A 15100-nucleotide genomic window follows, 5' to 3' on the forward strand; every position below is an offset into this window, starting at 1 on the left:
TATTTAAATCTTTTGTAGTTGATTAATTTGGAGCAAAGTATAATGACAGGAATTTTAGTAAAAACTTTAGAAATTAAAGTGTATAGGAAAATGAAATAAAATGAGCTGTTAAATTATGGGAAATGCATATAGTGGAATTTTCAAGTTATTCCCATTGACTACATATAATATAAAAAGATAAATTATATTTTCTTATTTTGGGCATTTTTGGTCCAATTTTCTGTCTATTGATCTCTGTTTCTGAAGACTCAGCTCTCAAAGTCTCACCAAACACAAGCTTCTCTTCTAATTGTAATTGTAATTATGTACAATACATATAAAACTTTCTTCCCAAAAATTCCCAATTCCCAATTTCCACTACCCATCACTCATCAAACTTCGTCAAAAAAAAAATCACTCATCAAACTTCATTAGTATTTTACTCTTTCTGGTTAGTTTCTGACCGAGTCAGCGTATTTGATTGTCTTTGGGCAAGTCAATGGGTGCTAGAGCTTGGATGCTTTTGTTTATGTTATTGGAATCGTTTCAGCTTGTGTTTTTCTAATTTCATTACGATGATTTTGGGGTTTTAATTGAAGACAAAGATGTGGGCGATCTGGCGTTATGCTTTTTTCTTGTTAATTTTGCTGTTTCATTTCGTTTACAGAGTCGCTGGTAATGGTGAAGGTATGTTTTTTATTCTGTTTATTGCTTTTATGTGTACAGTTTTACTTCAATCAGCGTCTTCTTATACTTTTGGATATGGGTTTTTGAGATTTGCTTTGTGTTGACTTTTTGAAATTCAAGGGTTTTTGGACTGGTTGCCTGCGTTGAATTACTTCTTTTGATATTCTGAGATTATAAATTGCTAATAACACATTACAAATGCAAAGCAAACTTCCAATTTAGTAAGTTATTTTAGGTGTGTCTAGAAATTCTGCTTCTGTAGTTTGTGAATTTCCCTTCATCTGCTGTCTGCTGATCTATTCATAGTGGTTTAGAAATGTTTACACTAACTAACATAGAGCTGAATTTCACCTTTCTACACATTTTGGCTAATGGAACTACCTTTTTATTTTGGTTTGAAATATAAATGCATTATGCCATAATTGTCCTTGTAAACACCTTGAGCTATGATGTGATTTGGTTTATTTTATGCTTCTGGCTCTACATATATTATTTGTATGTGGCAGGCGACGCTCTTAATGCACTGAAGACCAATTTGCTTGATCCTAATAATGTTTTACAAAGCTGGGATCCTACCCTTGTCAATCCTTGCACTTGGTTTCATGTAACATGCAACAGCGACAATAGTGTCACCCGTGTGTAAGTTTGTTTATTGTCCTTAACATTCTTCATGTTCTCATGAACATTTTCAATATTTATCTAATAATGATAACTAACTGGTTCTGTTTTTGTCTATTTAGTGATCTCGGAAATGCAAATCTATCTGGTCAACTGGTTCCACAGCTTGGTGGCCTTACAAATTTGCAGTACTTGTAAGTAGTACCATATGCATGCTGAAGTTTTATTTTATTCGTTATGGTTGTTCATGGATCGATTTTAATAATGTTGAAGGGAAGTATGTTTTGTGGGCCTTTTCATTGTTTTCTTTTTCTTCTATTAGTGAAATTAAGATGCGATTATTTATCAATTAGTTTTCCTTTGCTGAATATAGAATAAATTTAAGTAGTATATGGAATATGAAAAATATGTCAATATCTAGTATTACGACAGAAACTTCTTTTACACGCTTATATAAGCGTCTGCGATAGTTAATTGATTAATATAGCTTAATGAATTGGTGGGTTAGTATGACTTGAGGAACTTGATAAATTAGAGAATAATGTTCAAAATTTAAGTGCTTCTTATTCATTGATATATCCTGGAAATGATACAAGATACCACAAATTTCTTCATCTTCTCCATCTGCGCTTTTTCTCTGCCTTTTCATGGTTGTTCATTGTTGCTCTGTTATCATAAGGTGCTTTGTTCAAGATATTGTGTTACATCATCCAAATAATAGGGCAGTCTAAGATTCGGCAGATTCTATTGTGGTTTCATGTTTTATTACTGTAGAAGCTTAGGACTGATTATAGAAAGGAATACGAATAGAATAGCCGAGACTAAGACTTGGATATTTGGGGCGTGACTAAAGGGTGGCCCGGTGCACTACGCGTCCCCGCTGAGCGAGGGTCCGGGGAGGGGTCCCACCACAAGAGTGTACTGGGAGCAAGCCTTCCCCTACCAATTTATTGGCAAGAGGCCACTCCTAAGACTCGAACCCGTGACCTCGTGGTCACACGACAACAACGTTTACCGTTGCGCCAAGGCTCGCCCTCATATTTGGGGCGTGACTAATGAGTATAAAGAATGAGTTGCAAATGCTAGAGCTCTCAGAGGATTGTAGTTTTCATGGTTTGGGGTTTGTTGAAAAAATGATCTCAGGAGTTGTTTGGACCTTTCTACTGCAGCCTTCTTATATAGGAACATCATAAATCAGTGTAACTGATGAAAAAAAGATAAAAGAAAAAAAACAGCTGGAAAGGTAATCTTTGTCTGTTGGGAAATTTATGAAGGGCTTGACAACAAGCTGAGGTTTTATGGCTGTGCTTCATTAAAGGTATCAAGTAATTGGGAAGACAAATAATTCTCATACATATAAAGGTATCAAGTAATTGGGAAGAAAAATAATTCTCTGTTACACAATTAACTTTGCATATTAAATCAAGCAACTTACAGATTTCCACCATTCCTTCCCTCACCCACCCACACACAAATTTTTTTCTAAATACTGGCAATGTCGCTTTGCTACAAGGAAGCATGAATTATTTCATGCCTACGCTACACCAAAAACTTGTAAGATTATATATTGCTTCTTCCCTATGGTTGGAGGGGTTCCGTCGACACTGAGGTAGGTAACACACAATCGTCCAATCAATCAGATGCTAATCCAATCCATTTTAGTAATCCTATTTATTACTCATTAATGCAATATCCTACTTGTTAATAAGCTCATTTACTGGTTCTTTTCTCAAACCCAAACCATATATTAATGCAGTGTAAGGGGACGACTGCATATTTATACTCAAGAGTTTGCAGCCTTGTAGAAGTGGAGATTTTTTTTTCCCTCTTGCTTGTGGATGCTACCAAAATTAAAGCATGTATGATATTGCTCACCATTACTTTGTTAAAGATAATAGAAAAACCATACTTGGAGCCTTTACCTATCAACTTAAATTTTTGGATTGAGTAGTTATTTGACATGATATCAGAATCTTTTAGACCAAGAAGCCTAGAGTTTGAATCTTGATGACCCCAATTTATTGATTAAACTTTAACCATAAGATGGAGTAGGTCTGTGCTTGTACACCATTGAAAAAACTGTTCTCGAAGAGTTTACTCCACTGGCTTAAACTTTTGGGTTGAGTGGTTCAGCAAAATTATATTTATGACTGCTAACTTATCTACCAATAGAAACATAAAATATGATGCCTCAAGGTCACTGTGATACATATACATATTTGTATGGAAGAGTATATGTATGTTGCATGTCCATGAGCAGAACTGTCTCTTTTTACTCTGTGCCATTAATGATATAACTCCTGTATCTGCATGTTTAAACTATTTAAATCAACATTGCTTATGCATATTATCTACATGTATGGGATTTACATCATTTGGACTAAACTCACTTAATCAAGTTCTTAAACAGGGAACTTTATAGCAACAACATAAGTGGAAGAATTCCAGAAGAGCTTGGAAATTTGACAAACTTAGTGAGCTTGGATCTTTACTTGAATAATTTAACTGGTGAAATGCCACCAACATTGGGCAACCTTAAAAGGCTCCGCTTTCTGTAAGGACGCTAATCTTTCATCTTATTTTCTGTAATTAGCTTACCCATATGCCTTGTACTGTATTTTCGTACTTTTATCTATTTTTGGCTCTAGCTCAAGGCCTGGGTTCGTGATTCTGTTAATACTGGGTGATATTTCAGTTGAGTCTTAACTATGTGTTTTGAGGAAATCAGTACCGTAGATTACATTAAGTTAAAGTGTTTTCCCATCTTAATCTTACAGAGAAGAGAAAAGGGAAATTATTGATTTTTAGTGACTCCTACTTTATGAACTGGATCAAAAGAGGATTTCCGATTTGCAGAATAACAGTTGAGTTCAATATAAACCTAGACAGCATGCAAGAAGTAGAAATTGTATAACAAAATTAAGTCCAATTAGCTTTCTCTGGAACTATTCCTATGTCTTTGACCACAATTTCTAAAGCTTTCTCTTCGGAACAGATAGGGCTGTAATCGACCCGACCCGAGCTTTAGGCTGTTCAGGCTCGGCTCGCCAGAAAATTGACGAGCCCGAACTCAAGCTCAACATTCTGTTTGTCAGTTGCTTATGAGCTTGTTAACGAGCTTTGCTCACGAGGAGCTCGTTAATTCAGTTCATAAACTTCGGTCTTGAACAACTCACTAATTATTCATTAATTATATTGATTTGAAATTTCTTTAACACAAAACTATGTTATTTAACATTTCCCCCTTTATAGAAATACAACAACAACAACAACAAAGCCTTAGTCCCGAAATGATTCGAGGTCGGCTAACATGAACCATCATATAAAACCGTGAAATCAAGTCGTGTCAGCGACACAAATTCGATCCCTCCACTCCGTCCTATCCACTACCATATTTTCCTCAATTCCCAGTAAACTCATATCACTCTCGATCACCCTCCTCCAAGTTTGCTTAGGTCTTCCCCTACCCCTCACCACTACATCCCTTTGCCACTCTTCGGTTCTCCTAACCGGCGCATCAAGCGCTCTACGTCTCACATGGCCAAACCACCTTAGTCGGGTTTCTCTCATTTTATTCTCAATAGATGTGACCCCTACTTTTGTCCTAATTATTTCATTACTCGCCCGATCCTTTCTCGTATGACCACACATCCATCTCAACATACGCATCTCCGCCACCGACATCTTATGGATGTGGTAGTGTTTCACTGCCCAACACTCCTTACCATATAACAATGCTGGTCTAATTGCCGTCTGGTAGAATTTTCCCTTCAATCTATTAGGCATGCCGGGGGGGGTCACAAAGGAAACCCGTAGCACTCTTCCACTTCGACCAACCAGCTTTAATCCTATGAGCAACATCTCCATCTACTTCTCCATCCGTTTGGATAATAGATCCTAAATACCGGAAGCAATCCGAGGCCTGAACAACTCTCCCATCTAGGGTGATTGTCCCTGCCTCCCTACTCCTATGGCCGCTAAACTTACACTCCAAATATTCTGTCTTACTTCGGCTCAACTTAAAGCCTCTAGATTCTAGAGTTTGTCTCCATAGTTCCAACTTCCTCTCCACTCCTTCTTTCGTCTCATCAACCAACACAATATCATCTGCAAACAGCATGCACCATGGTATACCATCTTGAAGTGAACTTGTTAGTTCATCCATAACGATGGCAAAAAGAAATGGGTTTAGTGTGGAACCTTGATGCACTTCAATCGTAATAGGAAACTCTTCAGTCTTCCCAACACTTACACTCGTGCATGCTCCCTCATACATGTCCTTTATGATGTCAATATATTTCCGCGAAATGCCTTTCCTTATCAAGGCCCACCAAAGTACTTCCCTTGGTACCTTATCATATGCTTTCTCCAAGTCAATGAAAACCATATGCAAGTCTTTCTTCTTATTTCGATAGTGCTCCATTAATTGTCTCATCAGATGGATGGCTTCCATAGTTGATCTTCCGGGCATAAAGCCAAACTAGTTTTCCGAGATCTTCACCGTCCTCCTTAGCCTTTGTTCGATCACTCGCTCCCAAAGTTTCATAGTGTGACTCATTAATTTGATTCCCCGATAGTTGGCACAATCTTGGACATCGCCTTTGTTCTTATACAAATGGATTAAGATACTTTTCCTCCATTCTGATGGCATCTTATTGTTTCTCCAAATTTTGTTGAAGAACGTCATCAACCATTCGATTCCTCTTTCTCCCAAACATCTCCAAATCTCAATAGGGATGCCATCAGGTCCCACTGCTTTCTTCAACTTCATCTTACTTAATGCCATTTTGACTTCACCCTTTTGAATTCTCCGCAGGCATTCATGATTTATCATATCGTGATGGATACTTATATCTCCAACCTCTTGTTTGCGATCTCCATTAAATAAGTCATCAAAATAGGACCTCCATCGTTCCTTGATATCCTTATCTCCAACTAGGACTTTCTGGTCCACATCCTTCACACATTTAACTTTTCCGAGATCTCGCGTCTTCCTATCTCTCATCCGAGCAATTCTATATATGTCTCTTTCCCCTTCTTTCGTATCCAATCTTGTATACAGATCCCGATTCACCTTTCCTCTAGCATCTCGTATGACCTTCTTTACTTCCCTTTTAGCCTCTTTGTATTTTTCGTAGTTCTCGTCACTCCTACATTTCCCCAATATTTTATAGGATTCTCGCTTACTCTTTACTGCTTGTCGTACTTCTTCTGGCCACCAAGATGTGTCCTTACCCGATGGCATGCTACCTTTAGATTCCCCTAGAACTTCCTTCGCTACTTCCCTTATACTATGCTCCATCTTAGTCCATATCGAATCTATATCTAAATCCATATTACAAGTCCAAATATCTTTTTTGGTCATCTCATCCACAAATTTTTGTTGATTCTCCCCTTGCAATTTCTACCACTTAATCTTAGTCTCTACTTGTGGTGTTTGTTTTCTTATAGATTTCCTACTTCGAAAATCAAGCACCACTACTCTATGTTGGGTTGTCGTACTCTCACCAGGGATCACCTTACAATCAATATAACTCTTTCTCCAAGCACTCCTTACTAAGAAGAAGTCAATTTGGCTCGCATTACCGCCACTCCGATAAGTCACTAAGTGGGATGTTCTCTTCATAAACCATGTGTTCATAATACTCAAGTCATAGGCTAATGCGAATTCCAAAATATCATTTCCTGCTTCATTCTTATTTCCAAAACCATACCCTCCATGAACACTCTCAAACCCATCTCGCCTAGAACCCACGTGTCCATTGAGATCACCCCAGTACCATTTTTTCATCCCTAGGAACCTGTTGCACCACTTCCTCTAAGTCCTCCCAAAAAGCTTGTCTTATAGAGACATCTAATCCTATTTGTGGCGCATATGCACTAATGACATTCACAACCTCATCCCCTATCACTAGCTTAACACTCATAATTCTATCGCTCTTCCTAGACACCGCTACTACATCATCAATATACTCCCTATCAATAAGAATACCTACTCCATTTCTACCCTTATCCTTAGGAGCTATCTCTCTAGCATTGGCTCCAACCCACTTGGTTTCTTGTAGGCACATTATATTTATTCTCATCCTCTTCATAACATCTACAATTTCAGCTAATCTTCCTGTCAAAGAACCTATGTTCCATGTCCCAAAGCGTAACCTACTACCCTTACCCCTACCCCTACCATTACCGTGGACTAGCTTATTTACCCGCAACCCTTGCATATTTGACACCACCCCCGGGTCCTGGGGTGGCGCGCCGCTTCGGGGCGACGACCTAGCAACCCTTGCACATTTATCACTACACCCGGGTCTAGGAAGTGCAGCGCGTCGCTGAGTAGGGAACGCCCCAACGATATTTATATCATGGTTCATGTCATAAGATGTGGCTAAGTTTTACGCTGGCCGCCACAAACCTACCGCAACCCTCCCCTTTTATAGAAATATTATTATTAAAAAAATAATTGAACCAAGCTTGCTCACGAGCGTGTTCATGAACAATATAATCGAGCTTGCTCATGAGCTTGTTCATGAACCTATAATCGAGCTTGCTTGTGAGCTTCACCATGCTCAAGCTCGTCTCGTTTATAAATTGAGCCGAACACGATCGAGCTTTTATCGAGCCGAAGCGGCTCGGCTCATTTACAGCCCTAGGAACAGATTTGTCTTAGTATAATAGAATTAACTCATTTTTGTATAGGGGTTATACAGATTTATATTTATTTCAGATCATCTTTTTCTTGCCCAACCATATAAATTTATTCTTTCTTTTTTCCCATTCAAAAACTTTAGCCCATTTATGTGCTGTAATATAGGTTAATAAATAGTAATGCATATATCATTAACATTATGAAGTGGGCTTTCCCCATTTAATAACTCACACGCTTATTTTGCATGTGTTTAGACCTTTTCATTTATATTAGATTATAAATTACTACTACTACTATTATTATTATTATTATTATTATTATTATCATCTTGTAGTAAGTTGATTCTTGGAGAACTTGATAAGTATCTTGAAAATGATAATCTATACTCTGTGAAATAGGCGTCTCAACAACAATACTTTGTCTGGAACTATTCCTATGTCTTTGACTACAGTTTCATCCTTGCAAGTTCTGTGAGTACTTCTGTACTGATTTTCTTTTATAATAAATGAATGCATTAGTGTTATGTTCTATTCTTAAAATACATTTGCATCATCTATTGTTTTAAAGACATATTGCCATGCAGGGATCTTTCAAATAACAAATTAAGAGGAGATGTTCCCGTCAATGGATCCTTTTCGTTATTCACTCCCATCAGGTTTGTTCAAAGTTAATTATGTCAATTTTATGGGTAAAAGTTACTGAATAAATTGTTTAATTTATCACCGAGTTTCTTTGCAGTTTTCAAAATAATATTCTGAACACTCCACCACCTTCTCCACCTCCTCCTCTGACTCCTCCAGCAACTACTCCCAATGGTTAGTATTGATGTCAACTTCTTATATTCATTAACTATATGTTCTGATGAGATCCACCTTTTCTTGTTTACCAAGCTTTTTGGTCATATTTCTTTTCTTCTAAAGGCATGTGTTCAACTCTTCTGTTTAAATTCAGTGATTACATTTTATATCAAATATAGTTATAATGTACAAGAGGGCGAGCCTTGGCGCAACGGTAAAACGTTGTTGTCGTGTGACCAGAGGTCACGGGTTCGAGTCTTAGGAGCGGCCTCTTGCCAATTAAATTGGCAAGGGAAGGCTTGCCCCCAATACACCCTTGTGGTGGGACCCCTCCCCAGACCCTCGCTCAGCGGGGACGCGTAATGCGACCGGGCCGCCCTTTTTTTTTTTTTTTATAGTTATAATGTACATGTTGTTCTCTTTTGTACTTCTCTAAATTTAAAATTAATACGAGCGCAAATAGTCTCATGTTACAACCCATCTTAGTTCAACACGTCTCCGGGCGCGTTTCTGTAAATATTGAAAATAGGAAATGCTTTTCTGATTTAGGAAACCGTTTCACTGGCAAACACAATCCAATTCCACTTTTGACTATACTTCTGGCTAATTGGAACTTCCTCTTTAGCTAGAACTTCTTAATTTTTGATAATTGCTATTCCACAATCGCTATTTATTCGTAGTCTCTAGTCAGTGTTATAATCATATGTAGAGTAGAAATATCAATTTTTTTTTATTGTTCACTTGCATTCTTTTATCAATAATATGTTTATGATAAGAGTTGCTCCTCTAGGTATTTATAATAACGGGTGATGATACATAAAAGTTCCATATTGATCTTTTTTTTTTAAATATAGCATAAACAAATTCAAATATATTATTGTACTTTTAATATTTATAAATATATCCCTATATTTTAAATATTTACACGTTTCCCCTGCGTTTCCATATCCTATGTTTTTTAGAAATAACATTTCCTGGTGTCCGTTTCTGTGCAACATAGGCTTCCAGTTTCTGTCAAAGTCCATCTGGTTTCTGTAATCTGCGTGTACTACTAACACAAATATTGCACATCTTGTAGTTGCCATTTCACACTTCATACTGACTATAACACTATCCGGCTAGGGACCAAAAGAATATATCTACGAATAAAACCACTAACAAAAGATGTTTTGGACAAGCATGTTTTGGTAGATCAATGGAAGAAAGAAGGGTGGGTGATACGAAGTACACTGAAGAACAAGTGATTGAAAGGCTCATTTAAGGAAAGAGAATATACAAACAAAGAATGAAAAGAGAATGTACAAACAAATTAAAGAAAAGCCATAATTGTTTAACATATAGACAAACAAGCAAGAAATTCAACATCTGACATGAAAAATGAATTGGACTTTAGAGTATCTAGATAAAATACTTGTATTTTATGACCTGTTGAATTTTCTGAATTGTTTCATTCAAAGGTATTTTGATGTAAAAATGCTGATTCTTCTAGTCGTGCCAGCTAATAGCATGAACTTGGTGTCCTATATCAATGAATATCATTCCAATAGGTAACAGTGCAACTGGAGCTATTGCTGGAGGAGTTGCTGCTGGTGCTGCTCTGCTGTTCGCTGCACCTGCCATTGCTCTTGCTTATTGGCGACGCAGAAAACCACAGGATCATTTCTTTGACGTACCTGGTTGGTATTTTAGTGAAGCTAATGTTTTGACTGATCTCAGTTGTTTTCATAAGTTATGTTTTTACTGTCTACTTCTCTTTGCAGCTGAAGAGGACCCAGAAGTCCATCTTGGACAGCTTAAGAGGTTTTCTTTGCGCGAATTACAAGTTGCAACAGATAATTTTAGTAACAAACACATTTTGGGTAGGGGTGGATTTGGGAAGGTTTATAAAGGACGGTTAGCTGATGGTTCTCTAGTGGCTGTAAAAAGATTGAAAGAGGAACGTACACAGGGTGGGGAGCTACAGTTCCAGACAGAAGTAGAAATGATCAGCATGGCTGTACATAGGAACTTGCTTCGTCTACGTGGTTTTTGCATGACTCCGACGGAACGGTTGCTTGTTTATCCTTTAATGGCTAATGGGAGTGTTGCTTCGTGTTTAAGAGGTCCGTACTATTTTGGTCCATCCTTTTTTCTTTAAACATATGTATGGTTTTGATGACATCATGCGTGACATTGGGTCCAAACTGTTTTCAGCTCCAATTGATATCTGAATTATATATATTAGAATTGTAATTTTAAGATTTTAAATCCATACAAGTTTTAACATCAAGAACTGTGGAATCATAAAACTCTCTGCAAATGTATGAGAACTTGAAAGTCTGTCTTGTAAATAATTGCTCATAATTTAACTAATTTCTTCATATAGAGCGCTCGGAAACTATGCCGCCACTTAATTGGCCAATGAGGAAGCGAATTGCATTAGGGTCTGCTCGGGGATTGGCTTATTTGCATGATCACTGTGATCCCAAGATCATACACAGGGATGTGAAAGCTGCAAATATTTTGTTAGATGAGGAATTCGAAGCAGTTGTTGGAGACTTTGGTTTGGCTAAACTCATGGACTACAAAGACACTCATGTTACAACTGCAGTCCGTGGCACTATTGGGCATATAGCGCCTGAGTACCTGTCAACTGGAAAGTCTTCGGAAAAGACGGATGTTTTTGGGTATGGTGTGATGCTTCTTGAACTGATAACTGGACAGAGGGCTTTTGATCTTGCTCGGCTTGCAAATGATGACGATGTTATGTTACTTGATTGGGTATGTATTCACTGTTTTCTCTTCATCAACACCATCATCATAAAGATTTGTTTGTTTTGTTTTTGAGGTTACATTCGAAATTTCAGGTGAAAGGACTTCTAAAAGACAAGAGGTTGGAAACATTGGTTGATGCGGATCTTGAGGGTAATTACGATGATGGCGAGGTGGAGCAGCTGATCCAAGTGGCTCTACTTTGCACACAGGGGTCTCCAATGGAAAGACCAAAGATGTCGGAGGTGGTAAGAATGCTGGAAGGTGATGGATTAGCAGAAAGATGGGAAGAATGGCAGAAAGACGAGATATTCCGTCAAGAATATAACCACACGAATCATCACCCGAACGCGAATTGGATTGTGGATTCCATGTCTCATATACCTCCGGATGAACTATCTGGTCCCAGATGAGATGATCCATCTCTTACCTTGTTCATTTTGTCTAAGAAACACATTTGTGCATATATTTTTTCCTTTTTTTTTTTTTCCCTCTCATGTGTATGTAGTTTATATATCAAATGGTTGAAATTGATCAATGTTGTTGTAATTTCAATAGGGCGTCAGGTGCTGGCTAACATTGAAGCACCCACCATATATTTTTCATGTATTCAAAATTAGTGGACATTGTTATACAAATAAATATATTTTTATATCTTTCATACATATTTTATATATTATCTTAGTTTTTTTTTTTTTTTTAAATATGATATGAAGTACAAATCTAAAACAATAGCTTGATTGTACAGTACTTATTGATACAATCACAAAATTGACAATCTCAACATCATCGTCATCGTCTGTAGGGCTTCAAGTGATACTTGTCAAACTCCGAGCCAAATGCTATTGATTCTTCATCAAGCCTCTTCTTCAATCTTCTCCAAGTTGTCAACTTATTTGACTGAATTAATCCTTTGTACAACATCTCAAAAGTAACCTTCTGAGGAAGCAAACCCCTCTCTATCATCTCCACGAAATAGCTGCATGCTTCTTTCCACTTGTTTTTCTCACATAATCCATGAATCAACATTGTATATGAGTCCAAATCAGGCCCTCCTCTACTGCTTCTGCATAAATCTTCCCATATCTCTTTCACAACTTCCATCCTGTTCAACTTCATAAACATCCCCAACAATATATTGTAGCTCTGTATACTCAAACAGCACACCTCCTTCTCTCTCATTTTCCTATACAACATCAATGCACTTTCCGAATCTTTCCTTCCCCTGTACTCTTTGAAGAAACAATTATAGGTAGCTGCATTTGGACAAACCCCATCTCTCATCATCTCACAAAGCAACTCCTCTGCTTCCTCAACTCTCCCACAAGAGCAAAGACACTTAATCACCGAAGTATATGTCACTACACTTGGATAAATCCCCTTCTCCTTCATCACTTTCAATTTATCAAGCGTCATTTGGGGCTTATGACCCCTACTATACACATGAAGCAATATAGAATAACTGGTGATATCCGCCTCAATTCCTCTCTGCCGCATTTCTTCGAACACATTCTCTGCAAGATTTATCGTCCTCTCAAACCTACCCTCTGGGTGCAGGCTTGCCCTTCTGCAAATCCCATTTAACAACACATTGTAGGTAACAACATTGGCCTCAATTCCCCTCTCATCCATCTCCTTTAAAAACCTTTCCGCCATATCAATTCGACCAATCTTGCACCAACCGTATATCAAAACAGTGTACATCCTCACATTGGGAGAGAACCGAAACTTCCTTTTGTTGAAAATCTCAACAGCAAGTTTGATATAGCCATACTTAGACAAGGTATCAAGCAAGAAACAGAAATGGGTGTGATCAACGGTTTCCGTAATGAATGATTCCATATCATCAAAAGCACGGATGGCCTGACGAGTGAATCCAGCGGCAATCAATCTGCGAATGAGAATGAAGAAAGTGTTTGAAGTGGGGTGGATATGTCTGCTTTCCATGTCAAGCATGAGCTGCCAAGAAACGTCGAATTGACGGACCTTAGAGAGAATATCGATAATGAGATCGTAGGTGGCGGAGGAGGTAACGGCGGAAGAAGGGAGAGAAAGAGCATAGTGAAAAAGAGAAAGGGCGATTTTAGAGTGATTAGAGAGGCGGAGGAGTGTCTGGTGGAGAAGGGAAGAGGTGAGAGAGATACCGTGAAGCTGGAGAGAAGATTCCATGGAATGGAAAGGATTGTGATGGTGGAGGAGGATTTGGGAGAGTAATTCGGCGTCGTTTGAAGGATGGAGAACGGGAAAAGAAGAGGAGAAGAGACGGCATAATGGAGGAGGAAAGGAAGACAAAATGCGATCTTGGAATAACAACCTCAATATCGCCATTGGAATGCCAATTCGGAAGCTGAAGCTGAAGCTGGAAACCACTCTTGGCGTTAAGTAATCTGAAATCTTGCTATTTAACTCGTCACTTATTATTTGTTGTCTATTTGCTTAGTTTTATAAGCCATTTTAGTAAATTAATTCTTTTTCTAATTAAGCATTCAATTTTAACCAATTATATTAATTAGTTTAACTCTATATTAATTGTATTTCTTAATTTGTATGATTTTTTTTTCAATTTACAAATTGAAAACGACATTCACATAAATAGAAAAATTGTCAATGAAAATACATAAATAAGGCGGTTCCATTTTAGATAAAACCAAACATTTTTGGAGAAAAAAAACTAATAAAATTGCAATTTTTTTTTTGTGGCCCAGGGAGTTGACAGGGAAATCGTTGAGCATAGAATTCTAACTGATTCAAAAATCAAAGTAGTAAAGCAGAAATTGAGACGATTCCTTTTAGAGTGGGCTCTTATAGTCAAAGAAGAAATTGCTAAGCAGTTTGCAATTAAGTTTGTCGAGGTTGTTCAACAATGTGACTGGTTTGCCAATATTATGCCTGTAGCAAAGAAGGATGGCAGAGTTCGAGTATGCGTCGACTTTCGAGATCTCAATAAAGCATCTCTAAAAAGACGACTTTCCTTTGCCACACTTCGATGTTTTGATATATAGATAGTGCCGCCAGAGAAGTAATGTACTCCATTATAGATTGTTTTTCCGGGTATAATCAGATCTTGACGAAATGGGGGACTTATTGTTATCGGGTAATGTCTTTTGGGTTGAAAACGTTGGAGCCACTTATCATGGGGTGGTGATAGCCATTCTCCACGACATGATCCATAAGGAAGTCGAAGTCTATGTTGATGATATGCTCGTCAAAGCTATGACCAGAGAAAAACATCACATCATTTTTGGATCGTTTTTTAACTTGAATTGAGAAATACAATCTTCGCCTGAATCCTAAGCAGTGTGTTTTTTGGGTTACCTCTGGAAAATTACTGTGACACATCATAAGTCAGAAAGGTATTGAGATGGATCCAGATAAGATTAAATCTATTACGGATATGCCCGCTCCAAAGATAGAAAAAGAGGTTCGGTCCTTCCTGGTATCACTTTAGTATGTCAGTAGGTTCATTTCGCGACTTACTATAGTCTGTGAACCGATCTTCAAGCTGTTAAAGAAAGAAAGCCGATAGTCTAGTCAGTTGGCCTTCGAGAAAATTAAGAAGTACCTCATTAATCCTCATGTTTTGAAGCCGCCAATGACGGGCAAACCCTTGATCTTTGAT

General features: G+C 37.8%; 2 protein-coding genes across 2 annotated transcripts; one reads left to right on the top strand and one right to left on the bottom strand.

Annotated features, from left to right (window-relative positions):
• The first annotated feature begins 205 nt into the window (after positions 1-205).
• Positions 206-12146, top strand: LOC136222953 (BRASSINOSTEROID INSENSITIVE 1-associated receptor kinase 1-like). The gene is made up of 11 exons (XM_066010652.1): positions 206-666; positions 1173-1305; positions 1407-1478; positions 3695-3838; positions 8332-8403; positions 8517-8588; positions 8672-8748; positions 10278-10406; positions 10491-10832; positions 11096-11490; positions 11577-12146. The coding sequence occupies exons 1-11, from the start codon at positions 585-587 to the stop codon at positions 11892-11894; spliced, it is 1836 nt and encodes a 611-aa protein (XP_065866724.1). The 5' UTR covers positions 206-584; the 3' UTR covers positions 11895-12146.
• LOC136222954 (pentatricopeptide repeat-containing protein At2g13420, mitochondrial-like) lies at positions 11899-13888 on the bottom strand. Its single transcript, XM_066010653.1, has one exon. It carries the CDS (start codon positions 13807-13809, stop codon positions 12274-12276), a length of 1536 nt encoding a protein of 511 aa, XP_065866725.1. The 5' UTR covers positions 13810-13888; the 3' UTR covers positions 11899-12273.
• Positions 13889-15100: the final 1212 nt, after the last annotated feature.

This window comes from Euphorbia lathyris, chromosome 3 (assembly GCF_963576675.1).
Source record: "Euphorbia lathyris chromosome 3, ddEupLath1.1, whole genome shotgun sequence".
Taxonomy (NCBI): domain Eukaryota; kingdom Viridiplantae; phylum Streptophyta; class Magnoliopsida; order Malpighiales; family Euphorbiaceae; genus Euphorbia; species Euphorbia lathyris.